Source organism: Gymnoscopelus microlampas (assembly GCF_963454915.1).
Source record: "Gymnoscopelus microlampas genome assembly, chromosome: 17".
Taxonomy (NCBI): Eukaryota; Metazoa; Chordata; class Actinopteri; order Myctophiformes; family Myctophidae; genus Gymnoscopelus; species Gymnoscopelus microlampas.
Window position 1 is genome coordinate 26,371,746 of NC_139954.1, and position 18,477 is coordinate 26,390,222.

Consider the following 18,477-nt stretch of genomic DNA (forward strand, 5'->3'; position numbering starts at 1 on the left):
TGTTTGCGTGGGAATAATTGACTGACAGGCTTGTTATACTGTAAGAACAGTGTTAACATTAGTGTATTGTTAGCTAATGAAACTACTGATAGACACAATAGGTGAAACTAAATATAGTACATATACATAGGTAATAATGCAGAGTATAGAATTTATAAATATTTCTGTTGAAAAATATCTTCTATGAATATATTGCCACCAGCTTAAGCCAGGATTAAAGAAAAGTTGTGGTTTGTATTAATTAGATCTGGGAGGTCACAACATAGCCTTTCTCACACAAATCCCATATATACTATGTAGGAATATAATTTCCCCCCATTATATCTAGATGCATCAGATAATCCTGGAGGACGCAGTAGCTTAATATTTATCCACAAATGTCACATTTTAAGGATGAGCTTGTATGAACTGAGTAAATAATTGACACAACTTAAGTTACAGTAACAGTATCTACCAATTTGAAAGAAAGATGATCCAATGAGCCCATTATGACCAAAGTTATCTGCCAAAATGACTAGTACTCTAGTAAAAGTATATCAGGTTAAGATCGGATCTTTTTTGTGCTAGTTAACCAAATCAATGACTTATTGTACTTGCTTTAAAAAATAAATGCTGCTCATAAAGTAAATGAGTAGAGTCCTCAAGTACGTGTGCTCATTGGAAACGGGAGACAAATATGTTGAAGCAAAACATTTCCAAGGGGTCTTTTACTGATGAAGACCTGCTCGTCAGAACACATTGACGAGCCATGTTATAATTATGTTTCTGGACTCCTTACTCCTTACTCTACTCGGAGTGCCTTGCAAGTTTTAGAACTTAGATTATGTCTGATCGGTCTTGTTGAAGAGAAATAAGCTTTTAACTTAATGCTAGAACCCCTTGAAAAGTATGCCAATGGATTGAATACATTGTCAACACAGCACTAGTACTCTGGCAAATGAGCTACAAATATACACACACAGTACACAAACATATAGCATGGATAATAAACGTCAGATGCCCAATGCTGTGTTCTGCTACCCTGATGTCAGCAGCTGCCCATGCATTACTATTATTATCATTACAATTTTATTATCAAAATTGCCAACTTCACCATATCAGCAAAATTAGAGCTTCAGTTGGCCTATGATGTTTTATGGTTAACCTACCTGCCCATGCCCTACCCTTTCAGTCTGCAGTGAAAAACATATCTCGATGAAGATAGATATTCGTAGGCTATTTAATGCTAACAATGACATCTCTACTGAAATTGAGATGATAAAATTGACCTTGAATAGCAGTACAGTTTTCCTTTTACCTGTTTACTCTTTCTAAAAAATATATAGTTCACAACAGACCAAACTATCCTAAACTACATGCTGACATACATAAGAATGTAAATGGAACAGAACACCTCTCTCATCCAGCATCACATGGTGTCACTTCACAAATAAGCTCATGAAAACATCAAAACTGAAAATCTTTTTGCAGTTGTTTATTGGTATTTGCCAGTTAAATTTGCATCACTCGAGCCAATGTGTCTAAAGGCTAATTTGTACTTCGTCAAGCGGGCCATGTGCAGCGAAGTACAGCCTGAAGCCTAATTAAAAAAAATATAAATAACTCTTTGATTATTTTTTAAATCAGTTATTTTCGTTGAGGGTCACGATTGTTTGACGAAGAATGAATCGGTCTTAACAGGATTCCATGATGCGTCTGATGGAGCCAATCCTCATGTCCATGGGACCCATGCCCATGTCTCTCGTGCTCCTGTACTCTCCAGGCTTCAGATAGATCATTCTGCCTCTGTAGTGGGGTTGTTCATACAGCAGCCAGTGACCCTCTGTCACGTTGCAGGACTGGCAGTCGGACATACGGTAGCGATCCTGAATGGAATCACAGTCCTCCTGCAGTTCATGCATCTGACCAGAGAAGTTCTCCCTCTCATAGATCCTCATGCGGAAGTTTCCCCTGTGCTGTATTTGAAAAAATGGAAAGGAACAAGTTTACATTAAAGTACAGTACAAGCAGTGTGGGGAAGTTACTTTAAAGATCTCATACAATGCTTTTAATTAAGAGTAGTCATTTACATTACAATATTACTTCCTGGCCTTTTGCGTTACTGAAATCAAGCAGGAAAGGACTAGACATAATATTTAATGGAAGAGGGTAGGCTAAATGCAATAGAGACGAATCCCACAATAATTATATGGGTATTAAAAAATACATTTTAGCAGACAAAATCTCAATGTCTTGATGAAACTCAAGCAACTCATAAAGTGCAATTCCCTCTATCAGCACCGTACTATATTTAGAAAAATTGTAGAAAAGTCTAAATTGCAACCGGTCAAGAAACTGCATTGCCGTTTGTGTGTTTGAAGCTTAAAAGGGTATAACAGGTTCTGTAAGTAATGCTTCACTTGACATAGTAACTAAAAATAATACCCAATTTGTAAAAATGTAATGTGATATTACTTTGTAATTCATAAAAATATTATCACATGCATTACTTAGAGTAATGCATTGCCCCCATAGCACTAAATACAAGTTTAACGTGCGTGAGTTGATGGTAGGCTATATAACTTGACAAATGGCCATGAAGTCTCATACCATGGGGATCATACGGCAGGATCGGATGCAGTCGCTCATGCTCATTCCCATCAGGCGCTGGTTGTCAGGGTACTCTCCCCTCTTTGCTAGCATCTGGTGGCCCATGAAGTTGGGCCGTTCATAGACCATGAAGCAGCCGCTCTCCACCCTGCAGGAGTTGCAGCGACTCAGGTAGGAAGTCAGCTCAGCACAGTCGGTGCTGGTCTCATAGGAGCGACCCTGGAAGTTCCTGTCCTCGTAGAATATGATCTGGGGAAAAAAACAATACATAATGTGTTCATGTGCAACAAATGAGCTGCATATTCAGATTATTTTAGGAGTTGGAAATAATAATAAAAACTAAAAATAATTTGTTGTCCTACCCTGCCCATTTTGATGTTGATTATGTCCCTGACGGCACTGGTACTCTGCGCACCCATCCTTTCACTTTTATACAGAACTTGATAGCTAAATGATCTATGGAGCCATTGTTTTGAATGACTTACTCAGCAGCATAGCATACAGGACTAAATGGGTCTGTAAATGGTTACTATTCCAGACTGTATGCATCTGGGGCAGTGCCAGCTGCAACAGCTCTCATATGGGGGACAGGTGGATGACAGCAGCAAAAGTATCAACTGGGCCTTTTTTACTGTCAGTTAGGTCCATGGAGGTAGAAGCTTCAATATTTGACATACTGTAGTTAATCACATAACTGGCACACAAAAAAGTGTTGTATCTCATGCATTTTATGGATGTCTTGAACATACTACGGTATGGCGAGAGTTCAGTGGGTCATAGAAAAATGAGTAGAGGGTTTTAATTTCTTGGGCACTAGGTTGGGTCTGAAAATGTCCCAGATTTATGTTTTATTTTGTCACTTGTATGTGAAGAAATCACAAAAGTGGTCTATAATGCTAATACAAGGCATACGACTTGACATATTGATGACAACAATAACCCTGAGGCAGGGGTGGGCAACTTTGATTGTGAGGGCCACTATATTTCCACACTAACTCTAGAAGGCCACATTGCATATACTGTCTCTCCGTATTTACAGTAACCTTTTTTCGCCATTCTATGTCACACAATTATTATTTTTTTGCTATTTTTTAATTGGAATCCTGAAAAGTAATATTTTTATTTAATTTCAAATGCATTTAGTTATACGTTAACTTTATGAACTTAAATACAAATACATTCGACATAAAACACTTGGAACACATTTCCCTAATTTTCAGCAGTTACACATACTGTAATCTGAGTTCCCAGAAGTTTTCGCCAGCTCTGGCGAGGAACTTCTGGGCCAGAGCCCTGGTATTTGTGGGCGGGATGTAATTTACGCTCAGAATCTGAGCGGACACGCCTCTTACTGGTCTGAGAGCTGTGCAACTCGTCTAAAAAGTCCGACGAGAGGCAAACGGCAGTACACAACAATGGCGGCCGAAATTTCTCAAGGGGAGATTGCTTCCCGTCGATCCTATTTAGATGCAACACCCACTGCATGTGGATCCCGCCCCCTTTTCTTCATTGGCTGTTGATTTGAATCAGAACTCAGTGGCCGCGCCCCTGTTGTCCAGGATCCAAGCCGAAGACTCCCAGACTACACATACTGTAGCTGATGGTAGTATTGGGGTGGAGGTGGAGGGGTATAGACGAATCCACAGACGCGCTGCCTGTAGGCAGCCATAGCTGCGGTGTCAACGCTCCGCACCGCGACACCGCAGCAATGGCCGCCTACAGGCAGTGCGTCTGTGGATTCGTCTATAGGGGGCGGGAGTGGCGGGTGTGGGGTGCGCCCCCCTATAAGTTCTGTGCCTCCAGGCTTCAGTGAGCTTGTAGATCAGCTATTTTCGAAGGTGTACAGTATGTTCGTGTGTGTGTGTGTGTGTGTGTGTGTGTGGGTGTGGGGGACTGTGCGCACGCAAGCACACACACACACACACACACACACACACACACACACACAATATTCCACGCAGCACACAGCACGTAACATTTTGTAATTAGGCATGGCGAGAGAGTATGTTTTGCACCCTGTCCGTCCGTCTTTCCGTCCGTCTGTCCGTGTGTCTGTCTGTGAACAGCTAATCTCCGGCACTGTTGGCCTGGTCACTGCAAAACTGTGCACACACACTCCCTGGATGCCAAAGCCGAACCTCTGCCCCGAATTTTTCAGATCAGCCTGTCATAGCGCCACCATGAGGCCCCCTTTTCACATTGGCCTGTTATAGCCCCACCAGCAGGTCAAATTTAGCAAAACCTCAAATCATGCATGCAGTGCCTGCTTGCCATGAAAGGCCTAAGAAGAAATGGCACCCTTTTCACATTGGCCTATTATAGCGCCACCAGGAGTCCACAATAACCTACCTGACCTGGCGGAGACCTGTGCTCCGAGGAGCACTTTTTTTAGTTGTACTATATTTTAGTTGTATTAAACTTAAACCCAAGAATGTTGCTCTCTTATACTTGTATAAGGGCATGTAACAATACAAATGAATCTCAAATCTAGGATGTTGATAATGCTATTCTCTGACTCAACTACATCATGACACATACTTTTGTAGTTACTTAAGATTTCTTATTTTTGCTTGACAGGTAGGGACTCGGCACATGAAGTAACAACCATATAGCATCATTGTATGCCACCCTTACAACAAGGCGGCACAAGAGATGCTCCGCTCCATCCCGGAGGACCTGTCCACAAGTGCATGGCTGGCGGCATCCTGGAAGCAGGAGTGGGAGTCTGCTGGGCCCTCCTGTATCCACCACTACATCTGGGACCCCGGGAGATGGCATTGAAGGAGAGGACCTACCACGCCGGCAATGGACCCTACTGTGCACTGGAGTGGGCTGCTTCAAATCAGCTATGAAGAAGTGGGGCTTGGCAGACAGTGCATCATGCGAGTGTGGCGAGCCTGAGCAGTCTGCTGAATACATAATTAACACCTGCCCCCTGTACTGACCTAGCCTGGTTCCAGACGAATCTGCCATTGCAAAAATAAATTGCCCTTGGCAGATTAGGTCTGGCCCTTCTCAATAGAGATTGTATTTCTCTCCCTCCGAAGATGTGAGGGACCAATCAGGGCCCAGTATGCAAATATGGGGTGGGTTTATCACCAGTGCAGGTTCCACACAGAGATTCCAGACTAATATCTACGCAGTGATATTTGTCTGGCCATGCCAGGCTAGTACTGACCACCTTCGGAGGCCAGCCTCTTCCAATTGGGACCAGAGACAAGGGCGTGGCTAGCTACACAATACTGAGTTGGACATTTGAGGATGATACACGAAAGAAGAAGAAGATATGCTCTGGCTCTCTGCATACGGTCTTTTTTGTAAGTACACCACAGGTGAGCTCTATACAGGGACATACAGAAGGCTTTGACAAATGGAGGAAATTTACACATCAGCGTATTAGCTGTCATATTGTCATCTGTTAAATCATCTGTGATACATAGGTCAAGGTATTTACTATAATCTCATTACACACCTTAAAAGCATTATCACTCAGGAAAATAATTGAAATAGTGATTTCCTGTCCTCTTTGCATCTAACAATCATAATATTACTTGTTTTTGGCATTATATTTAATGTCAAATTCCCAACAACACAGCAGTTTTGCACCTCTTTGGCTGCTTCAATAAATGAAGCCATATCATAATAGATGATAATAGTGATTTCGCCACAGGTCAGCAATTTTATCTGATCCACAAACTCCATCGATATTAGTCGGTAAAGAAGTTCTACAGTTGTTTATATTGCTGACCTTTAGAAGTAGTAATTATAATTTTTGCAACATCCTAGCAAGTGAGTCACCCTCATTGTCTCCGCCAGGCCGAAAGGCATGGCGAGAGTATGCTTTACCCCCTGTCCGTCCGTCCGTCCGCGTGTGTGTGTGTGTGTGTGTGTCCGTCTGTGAACAGCTAATCTCCGGCACCGCTGGCCCGGTCGCTCCGAAACTGTGCACACACACTCCCTGGATGCCAATTCAGAACCTCTGGCCCAAATTTTCACTTGGGCCTGTTATAGCGCCACAAGGAGGCCGGTTTGTGCAAAACCCATTTACTCCTACAGATTTTTTCCAAACGTCATGCAAATCGGTTCACAGTATCTCTATAGTCATGTGATCAACACGGATCTGTCCGATTTTCCATATTCCATCCTCATTGGCTAAGGTTGGCTTCCAAAGTTTGCAGGATTGGTCCGTTTTGAACAAAATGCCTAAAATCATGAACGCAGCATGTGATTTCCGTGAAATTTCACACACACATTCCCACTAGGCCGAGGAAGAAATGGCACCCTTTTCACATTGGCCTGTTATATCGCCATCAGCAGGTCTAATTTAGCAAAAAACATTTTTGGAACAAAATGCCTCAAATCATGAATGCAGTGTCCGATTGCCGTGAAAGGCCTTAGAAGACATGACACCCTTTTCATATTGGCCTATTATAGTAGCCTCGCGTGGCCAGACAATATCACACGACACACTGCGTGGATATTAGTCTGGTCCCTATCAACGGTAATTTTTTTTCCAAGGGGCAGTTACAAAAAGATCCAAACGGACTCTATTGGTTAGACCTAAACCAATCAGAGCAGTGCTTCCTTGAACGAACCAATCAGAGCAGTGCTTCCTTGTGCTAAGCCCACCCACATTTGGATACTGGGCCCTGGTTGGTTCCGCACAACTGCGGAGGGAGAGAAATGAAATCTCTATGGATGGGGGCCAGACCTAATCTGCCGAGGGCTAAAGTGCATGCAATTTTGCAAAGGCAGATTCGTCTGGAACCAGGCTACTATTATAGCGCCACCAGGAGGCCACAATAACCTACCTAACCTGGCGGAGACCTGTGCTCCGAGGAGCACTTTTTCTAGTTGTGTCCTCATTTCTTTTAATGCAGCGGAGAACTTAAACGGGACCTATTATGCTCATTTCCAGCTCTACATTTATTTTCTGGGATTCCACTAGAACAGCTTTTATGATTTGCAGTTCCAAAACTCCTTATTTATGTTATGCTGACTCTTTGTGCAGGCCCTCATTTTAGCCTCTGAAAGAAGCTGTAATTAGTGTAGTTGCAACCAACACTATTGTACTTTAATTGTGACTTTAATGTTAAATAAACTAAAGTTTGCTGCGCTACTCCTCCCACAGTTTTGGCAGCACACACAAGTCATATGTCAAATTGACCGGCTTCATCGGGAATCGTGTGCTTGTATTTAGCTTAGCAATGTTTTATAGTTTAATTGATATTAATTTATTAGTGAATACAAATTTCCCATTGACATGAATGGGAATAGGGGACAGCTCACATTAAAGTATTTTTCTCTCTGAAACTGTAAGGGCTACAGTTACCACACTTGGTAGAGAGGTTCACAGTCCAGTGGTCTACGCAGGACAAAACTTCCACCAGTCGGCCTCATGGTGGCACTATAACAGCTCATTTTACGTTTCAGCCTATAACTCTTGAACCACGCCCATTTGCGTCTGACTCTTTTCTGCCATTTAGAAATGTATTCAAAACACTCTTTTTGCTCCTCCTCCAAACAAATTTAGTCCAAATCTCACAAGAATTGGCTCTTTTAAACTTCTATATGATATGTTTTTTACTACATGGGTCCCCATGTACTAAAAACCATATCATATAGAATTTTGATAGTACATACCGTTCGGCCGTAATTGGCTTCCAAAGTTAGTGGGAGGGGCCTATTTGACCAAAATTGCCAAAAATCATGAACAAAACGTGAACAATAAACCCCAAATTCTAATCACATGTTGAGGGTTGTGTATTCAATGCAGCACCAAAAGCATTTCCACTTTCATCAATAGGGGACGCCACAAATGCACAAAATGTAACAGTTTGATGCTAAACAAGAGTTTTGGGGGGATCTATCCCCTCAAAATGAAATATACATGATGATCTCAGTGATGTGACAATGTAATTGGCTTGCAAAGTTAGTGGGAGGGGCCTGTTTCTTAAAAACAAAACGCCATAGCCTATATGACCAATGCAGAATCCAATCAGCACCAAATGTGAATTGTGTGTTGCATGAACTCCAACGCTTTTCCTCCCAGCATATTCCTCAGGTCCCGACATTTGAAACTTTGGCTACATTTAATGTGAACACACAGCATTGCAGAAAATAAGTAAAAGCACATTAGGTTGCATTTCAATCTGGCATTAGTATGTTGTTGTTGTTTTTTTCTGAGTTCTACTCATTCCAGCCAATTTTAAGTTATGAACCCTGTTCTTATGTTTATAACATGACTAGAGACCTTTAGAACTATAGTATCATATTGTACCTATACATAAATAATGACCATATTACAAGTATTTATACTGGGTAGTACAGTCAAAAGTGCTAAAAGTATAACACAAACATCCCCAGGGGCTTGTTTCCATTGTGGTCCATTGTACTCAATTCATCAGTAATACATATACTATACAATACGATTCAACACAAATACCATACAAAACATATTGTGATAAAGCTCAGCAGCATCATATAGTATTATTTACAGAGAAATGAGGGGTGGGCGGAGGCTTCTTCTATCAAAATGTCCACTTGTATTTTGAGAACAGGACTTATTTTAGGTTAGTTTTGAGTTTGGTTAGGGAGTTGAGAACCCATTATATCTTTTGGTAGGTCATTCCACATTTTAGTGGTAGCATAGTTTTACCACTGTTTGAGCCGAATTACGTAGCATATTTTTTATTGTTTATTACGGATCCCCATTAGTCAATCATTCCAGATCTTGTTTAGATAACCACGTAATTTGAATGCATAGATCACATTCTACAAAAAGCTCTTCAACCACCAAACAACTTGTTTTAGCGCTAGCGCTGTGCCCTACAGGCAGGCCATGCTATTTCGTATGATTCACATAGGACATCACCATCATTGCATTCTGTACGTTGGGGTTTATTTTTTTATCCAAGCGACTCCCTAACTCCACGCTACTCAACAGGCCTGTGGGCTGTCACGCTGGGCAAGACCTGGCCTAAACGTAGTGCCTAAACGGAAGTACGGGAATTTGGTGGAAGTACCGCCCAAGGAAATGACGCTGATGCTTTATAAATCTGTTAACATTCTCTGTGAATGAAAGAAGTGTTGTGATTGGTCGAAAAAGATTGTTTCTGGCGGAAATAGGTATGACGGAAGTTCCACACCTACAGGCTTTTCTCTTCGCAGATGAGTAAGGCTGGGTACGAGGCTAGTGAGCTGTGGGCTTTATATTTTTGCAGCCCTTTATTGTCCTAGCAACTACAACAAACAGAAGATTATTCTTTCATTGAAGACAAATTATTAAATCAAAACAAAGACAAAGACAAATCATTAACGTTAATGCTTAAAAGACATTTCCAAACATGAGAGGAAGAATTTAGTTTCATGGAGGTAAATAACAAGCCAGTGTGCCATCTTGGCCAGAGAAAATGGGCATTTGGAGTATATTTACAAAAACAAACACAGGGCCCATGGTACTATAGGGGTGACTTGACAATGACTACATTGGGAGAAAGGTTGTCCTCCCCTCAAAAAACAAACAAACAATGAAATAAAATAAAATAAATCGTATATGTACAGAAATTGTGTGATCTTTATGTACAGAATAAGCTCACTAACTGTACTGATTTTGCCTGCCTTAACTGCAGGGCAGCTTATATGTATATATAAATGCTCTAAAGTTATGTTCTCAATAGCAAGAAATTATGACAGTATAGTATACGATTGCAGCGATATCACCTATACACATATCAGATTGGTTCTGCATGATGAGTTTATGAATTAACCCTGTAGAACCTGAACTATGAAGGAAAGGTGCGAAAATTCCAAAATTTTGAAAAGGGACACTTTATTGGGTCTTAAACATTTTTGATTTTGTTTTATTTTTTTTAACATTCCTTTGTATAATTTATTTGTTGTATCATATTTGATACAAGGGGTATTACAAGGGGTATTTCAAGTCAGTTTTACTGCCTCCCCCTGGCCAGCCGGGGCGCCTGATGGAGGGGAAAGGAACTGGTTGGAATAACGTGTTCCTTCCACACGCTACGTCCAACCAGGGAAACTCTCCCCTGTCAGGTGATAAGAAGGTCATTGGCTCTCATGCATTGAAGGAGGCATGAGCTCGGCCCTGGCCTCCCTAGGTTGGCAGAGGGAGTGTAGTGCCCAGGATTACATAGAGATTGGCACTGGGTGTAAAAAATAGGGTTACAAAATTGTGGGATAAAAAAAAAAAAAAAAAATCAAGTTGGTTTTAACATTACAAAAAAAAATCTTTTAGACCTGTAGTATCAAATATGATATGAATCGTAAAGGACTAATAGACCTGTAGTATCAAATATGATACAAACACTTTTGACATCATAAAAAGCAAACTCAAATACTACATTTTGAGAGCTCATAAGTGCATTCAAGTTATCCAACACTTATTTCAAAATATTAGTAAAGATATACTAGGAAAATGTACCCGAACTGCTTAAAAAAATATTGTTTGTTAGTAGTGCATCAACCTCTCCTGTTTAGTTGATGGCAGCCATTTTGGGTCAGACCACCTGAGGCTCTGTAACTACCTGCAGTGCAAATGGTATGGTCCAGGGGGAAGTGGGGATGTGTCAGATATGATACAACAGGTTCTTGATTACACTGATTTATTAAAAAAACAGTGTAATGTGTGTATCATATATGATACTTTGGTGACATAGGGTTAATCTGTCTCAGAAGAGCTGGACTTCAATCAAATGTGTAGAGGGTTAGGGCATGGTGCTGGGGGTCTGCTAGAGCACCGTCCGTTGGCTCCAACCACTGCCCACAGAGGGAACTACAGATGTCTCACCCATATACTTCTACCCAGTTCACAATCACACCAGTTATCACCTGAGACTTTTTTAAATTTAACTCTCGGAGTCGCTAGGAAATTACAGTTGAGAGTCTATACCGAGTACAGACAAATTACTACAAGCCCAGAGAGCTTAGCAGCCCAGTGAGTGACATCTTTGGTGGTAATTAGACATATAAAAATAATTATGTTTAATAAATAACAGATTGTTTCACATATACTTGACTTGAGAACAAGGTATAAACTGTAAGAAATGATGTGAATTGTATCATTCCAGGATATCATGAAATAATTAATAATGTAAAAATGATGTTTGTATATCGTATTGTAATTTTTAAAGATTTGTTCTAATTTAATTAGATTATTAAAGCAGGAACAGACAGTACATAATTATTACAAAGACATTTAAATAGACAATGTTGTAACATAAATTGTTGCAACGTTCATATCATTTTAAGGTTACTTCAGTTATTATACTATAATTTGTCATTCTTTGGCAAGCAGAAGAATATTTTACCTGATATACCGTATTATAATATGATAATGTGTTATATATACAATAGTATGTTATATCACGTACATCATTGTAACCTCACAGCAAAACAATAGACAGACAATTTAAGTCATCTATTCGATTTTTATTCGTGTTAATGTTCAGGTGTTCAGCAGAATAACAATTTTGAACTTGAATTTGATACATGAATTTTGAATTGATACATTTTTCAATACTTTAGACTCATACTTGAGACCAGTAGAACCTGCATACCAATAGGGAAAATGTTGATTTCTATTATTAATACAACACTAGACAATGTTGGGGTCCAAGGCGGTTCTTCATCAAAATGATGATGACAAGATTGTTTTAATCTTCAGGTCAAAGTTTTAAAAATCTTATATTGATAGATTGTTTATTGATCTAAAAATAAAGACATTGCAAAACAAGAGGGCTGCATTATATTTAAACACTTTATTTCATTGTTATTTCATTCTTCAACAGGAATCCATGATGCGCTTCACAGAGCTGAATTTCATTCCACTGTAGCCCATCTCCTTGAAGTTCCTGTACTCTCCAGGCCTCATGTACCACATCCTGCCTCTGTAGTGGGGCTGCTCGTACATCAGCCAGTGGCCGTCCATCACGTGGCAGGACTGGCAGTCATTCATACGGTAACGTTCCAGGAAGGAGTCACAGTCTTCCAATAGGTCGTGGCTCTGACCTTGGAAGTTCTCTCTCTCATAGACCCTCATACTGTATGATCCTCTGTGCTGTTGAAGATGCAAAAGAAAAAAATAATGTACATGGGATTTTTCTATGATCTATTATTTGTTATGTGTTTGGTCCTTTAGAAGGGTCAAAAACATGCATTTACATGCACTGCACTATTTTAGGCCTATATTGTTGCTTCTTACAAGGTAAGATACAGACAGTGCAAAAACAGCATAGACTAGATATACCTTAATTGCATAAATGATTTAGAAATACATTTAATCATATCTTGTGCTTCAATGTAGATCTGCCATTTGAAAAAAAAAAGGTCAAACTAATGTCTCATCCAGAGATAAGGTACAAACATGAAACTCATGTCTAATCCAGAGTAAAGGTACTTGGGCCTTGCAAACCTGAGGAATCAAACGGCAGGAGCGGATTGAGTCACTCATGCCAAAACGAACGTAGTCAGAGTACTCTCCCCTTCTCAGGAAGTACTGGTTTCCCATGAAGCTGGTGCGGTCGTAGATCATGAAGCAGCCATTCTCCACCCTACAAGAGCTGCACCTGCTCAGGTAGGTGGTCATGTCAGAGCAGTCGCTCATGCACTCATAGGAGCGCCCCTGGAAGTTCTTGTCCTCATAGAAGATGATCTGTGAAAAAGACATTGAGCATTTTCAGCTGACACTGATAGTCACATACATTTCAGTGGATGTGATGTCCCTGAATTGAAGGTTTTTTTTTTTTTTTACAGAGCATCTCTTGTAAACTGACACACCTGACCTGTTTTTTTGTATTTTTTTCAGTGATCCCTGTTAATAAGTATTTCCCCCCCCTCTTATCTTTGTTATACTGTATGTAATTCCCAAATGCTTGAAGTTTTTCAGTCCTGCCTGATTTAGAAACTGCTTTGTTCATGGTATAATCTGTACATACCTTGCCCATGTTTGATGGTCTGACTTTCTGGGATTCTGTCCAACAATCAGTGGCTGCCAGGGGGCTTTTATACTTTATACGCACCGTAGCTGGGTTTTGTTATTTAAATTATGTGGAAGCTGATGAATAAGCAGGTCTGCGATCACTGTTACTGTAATTTCATTCGTGCCATCATCATGCAGAATAAAGGGAACTAAATTGGGCTGGAGAAATTGGGTTTGGAGAAGATGGAATAAACTGAACTGCAATCTTGTCAATCAAAAGGATTAGACCTCATGTGGAGGATCGCACAGTTCCTGAAAACTGAGTTATCAGTAATATCAGATCGACCAGAACAGTATTTTTACTGGGAGAGTAACTAGCTGTGGTGTAAAGTAACCAAGTGCATTTACTCAAGTACTGTACTTAAGTAAAATGTTTTGATATTTTTTACTTTATTGGAGTATTTCAAATTTCAATACTTTTACTTCTACTCCACTACATCTCAGATGCAAATATTGTGCTTTTTACTGCTATTATTTTAATACTTCAGTTACTAGTTACTTTGCAGATTTTGATTATTATTACAAAACATACATTAACCACTTCAGCCCTATATACATTTCGGCCATTTGAAAATAGCCGATCTACCAGCTTGTAGATCTGCTGTTTTCAAAGGATTTTATACATTTGGAACCTGTGAAATGGGACATTGTGCATAATGAGTACTTTCTGCTTTTGGTAATTTAAGTACATTTTGATGTACAAAGTACCAAAACTTTTGTACTTTTGCTCAAGTAAATTTATAATTCCGGATTTTTACTTTAGTTTACAGAGTATTTTTACGTTGCAGTATTGATACTTTTACTTAAGTAAAAAATGTGAGTACTTTTTGCACCACTGGTAACTGGGAAAGTCCCTTTTTTAGTATTTGTGTATGAGTAGTATGATGTTTAAACGTAATTATATTCAGAACAAGGATTCCACAAGGGTATAGGGAATAAAACAATTACTTAAATAAACATGTACTTTTTCTGCTAGCTAAACATTTATTTTCTAAATATTTTTCATGCCATCTCAAAGCCAAGATGGCACACGATCAAGGTCTATTGAAAAGATGTTTGTTTAATACTTATTTGACAGTGACAGATACTGTCCACATACTGTGCAGAAAATAATAACAATCTGATGGCACATCATAACATCACATTTATAGCTGAATTGCAATGTTTGCCCCCAGATGGACCTTTGTTAAAAACATGTTTAAAGTCCAACATACAATATGATCAGACTACATTGCACTGCTTTTCCCATGTCACTTTAAAGCCCAATCTGAAAGTGAAAATGGATCTACTCTTTGGCCCACAATTGGTTTTGTACATTTATTTTACCTCATAACACCATTTGCTGGTGATGTTGTAAAGTCATATGCCTGTGCCAATATGCCATATTAAGACACAAGTCATTTACCTTGGTGGTCATTGGCTTCAAATTATGTTACTTCAACTTTGAGAAAACAAGTTTTGTCAAATCAAAGTGACACACAACTGTTTATATTACTACATGATAGATCTGAAGATGAGAGTCAGTAATATTGAGTCAGTAATATTAACCCCGGAAAATGATTGCTCTTTAACCCAAAAACATATAAGGCTTTCTGTTGAGGGACCATTCTGCATCCTGCACAACTTGGTCATTCTTACTGTGTGTGTGTGTGTGTGTGTGTGTGTGTGTGTGTGTGTGTGTGTGTGTGTGTGTGTGTGTGTGTGTGTGTGTGTGTGTGTGTGTGTGTGTGTGTGTGTGTGTGTGTGTGTGTGTGTGTGTGTGTGTGTGTGTGTGTGTGTGTGTGTGTGTGTGTGTGTGTGTGCGTGCGTGCGTGTGCGTCTTGCCTGGTATGTAGTATGCCATGGCTATGTTCAGTGGTTGCTGGGATGTGTGTGTGTGTGTGTGCGCGCGTCTTGCCTGGTATGTAGCATGCCATGGCTATGTTCAGTGGTTGCTGGGATAAGTGCAAGGCACAACTTGAGACAAGTAGAACTCGCACACCGAATAAATTCAGCCTTCTTTTATTAGTACAAAACTAAGATCATGGTGGATCTTTGTCAGGTCAACTTACAAAACAAAATGTGTATCTACAGTACATCTTATGTTTAAAGAGCAGAATGACACATCACAGACAATGTGCTCCATGACTAAGTAGTAGTAAACCGTCAAAGCCAACACATAAAACACAAAATGAAAATACTTAAGAAAATCGTTCTTACTGTAGCTCCAAATAAGCCAAGACAATTTCACAAACTAAGGGCTCTCTGATATGGGGGAACTGAATATAAATAAAAAGTATTTAGTCTTTGCAACTTGCACATCTCAATTCAGCCACATCCCAATTCTTTGATACGAGGCCATTACAGTATGACAAAGGGAAATCAAACTTGACCAAACCATTTTGCTGATATGCAAATCAAGCTAATTTAGATGACAACAGCTTTCCCTTGTCGGCACATTCTGCATTTCGATATAAACCACAACACAGCTGCAGCTGTTTGGGAGGTGAGCAACAACATAAAAAATGGGGAAGGTAAGGAGCCTTAGGCAGTATTTACCTCAAAGTGTTCCCAGACGATTTGTAACATTTTTGACAGTTGATTTTCTCTTACATTTTCTGTTGCTGTGTTTTCTTTTTTGTATTGCATTATTGTAATGGAATACTCAGGGTTCGATTTGTTAAAAAGAGAAATAGAGGGGGGACATTTTCTTAACCACTTACAGGTATACGCTCTATATGCTTCTTTGTACGGCAAATAGCGAAAATAGTCGATCAACAAGCTCATGGCACGTTGTGAACTTGTAGATATGCTATTTATGTTATTTTTTTATAGAGATGCCAGGGTTAATGTGGTTAACATACATTCTTAATTAAATTATGATAGTATCTATAACATAAATATCAAGCCTATTGTATTAGACAGTCTAACTTTCTAAAAGTCTGACCTGCTGACCAGCAGGGATAAAATATATTCCCACCAGCGATATGCCCGGTGGGCATCAAAGGCAGGAGCATGGATCCCCCCCGCCAGCAAATTCAACCCTGGGAATACTGAGCAACACACTCAAGCAATTTACTGTACGAGGCAATAAAGCATGTCTTATAGCTTACCAGGATTTAATTCTGTTGTCCTCTTTACAGATTGAATTGTTTGAGGATAAGAACTTCCAAGGTCGGCACCATGAGTGCAGTAGCGAATGCCCTGACCTGCAATCATACATCAGTCGCTGCAATTCCATCAGGGTGGAGAGTGGCTGTTGGGTTCTGTATGACCGTCCGAACTACACCGGCTTCCAGTACATCCTGACCCCCGGAGAATACACCGATCACCAAGAGTGGATGGGCTTTAATGACTGTGTCAAATCATGTCGCTCGATCAAAAATGTAAGCTCAGTAAACAGTGACTGATCTTTACCACATAGTCAAGGAAATCAGTCAAGGAAAGTTTGACAGTAATGTGCATAGTGGGCTGTTTTGAAATAATGGAATCATATTATTATTCTTGCACAGTAAAATATTTCACCTCTACAGAGTTAAATTAACACTGAGGATTTTACTATGTGTAGGTCTTTGGGGTCTTAAGGGATATTTCAGCACTTTGGATGTTTGAAAGGTCTGTGATACAATTTTATGCAGAACCGTGCCCAGCTGCCAATGGGTTACCACTGGGTGCACCAACCAGGCAGTAATTAGTCAAAATCCAATGGACAATAAAGAGAGTTAAGAGGCTCATGCTTTGGCAGCAACTGGCCTCTTCATGCATGCATGCATCAATTGGTGAAAGAAACGAGGAAGATGTCCAAGAAAAGACCACAATTCATATAGGCAAACTCAAAGTCCTTTGGAAAACATTACATGCTGTAGTACACTAACATAATTTTGTCCCTACCATTGATTGTCATTCTCTTATCATTTTAAAGGTCTATGGAAATTCCTGGAAGATGAGATTCTATGACAGACAAGAGTTCCGGGGCCAAATGGCAGAGAGTGGTGAGGATTGTCCATCAGTTCACAAGTCCTTTAAGTTTTGCGAGTTCCATTCTTGTGCAGTGTTGGATGGTGCGTGGGCCCTCTACGAGCAGACCAACTATCGTGGCCGCCAGTACTTCCTGGAGCGTGGCGAGTACCGAAACTATACAGACTGGGGTGCCACCTCCCCCGCTGTGGCCTCCTTCCGCAGGATCACAGAGTTCTGAGGTCTTCTCTGGGGTGCATCCCTCAGAGGTTGCACCAGACTTCTGGTCTGGAGCGGTTTCAAAACCTCTTCCCCTTTACCATCTGATCTTATGCCCTGTTTTCCAACACTCACCTCTGTGAGCATTGATGTCAAATGAATAAAATCAATTCCTGTCTGCACAAAAGTTGTCAAGAGGTTGTCATAATCTATAGGATCTTGTTGGTGCACATGCTTTTAAAGTTATTCTATGCATACATATACAGCACTGAACTTACAGTTTATTTTGTTCTGCACATGGTGGCATTAAATAGGTATATCAGTTTAGCTAACTAAAGTTAAGTAATAGAGAGCAGAAAAAAACATTATTTGCTGTGTGTTTAGCACTTTTCATACAATTGAAAGTGAAGTCATGAAAGGCACATAGTAAATAGGCAGGAATAAAATGGAACAATATAGGTAGCTATATAACGAGGGTTTTACTTAGTCTCATGCTATCATTAGCTCTATTGTTTAAGAACAATTATCATTCTGTTAAGCCACCAGAATATGGAGGGGTCCCAGAGCCAGACGCCTTTGAAGGTGACACCTTTTTGATTTGATTTGATTTATTTGAAAAGCAAAAACGACATGGTTACAGCAGTTCGAGGATTACACAAGAAAGTCCTGAGACTTATTTCCGTTGAGGTCCTCTTACATTTAACAGTTGATAAGTTAAAAATACATTA

General features: G+C 40.0%; 2 protein-coding genes across 2 annotated transcripts; one reads left to right on the forward strand and one right to left on the reverse strand.

Annotated features, from left to right (window-relative positions):
- Positions 1–1,673: 1,673 nt before the first annotated feature.
- On the reverse strand, positions 1,674–13,282 carry LOC311064118 (gamma-crystallin M3-like; the record flags this gene model as incomplete). Its single annotated transcript, XM_084083878.1, has 3 exons — positions 1,674–1,955; positions 2,590–2,838; positions 13,028–13,282. The coding sequence occupies 3 exons, from the start codon at positions 13,280–13,282 to the stop codon at positions 1,674–1,676; spliced, it is 786 nt and encodes a 261-aa protein (XP_083940004.1).
- A 2,816-nt stretch (positions 13,283–16,098) lies between these two features.
- Positions 16,099–17,771, forward strand: LOC311064384 (gamma-crystallin M2-like; the record flags this gene model as incomplete). Its single annotated transcript, XM_084084215.1, has 3 exons — positions 16,099–16,107; positions 16,717–16,959; positions 17,496–17,771. 3 exons carry the CDS (start codon positions 16,099–16,101, stop codon positions 17,769–17,771), a joined length of 528 nt encoding a protein of 175 aa, XP_083940341.1.
- Between the last annotated feature and the right edge of the window lie 706 nt (positions 17,772–18,477).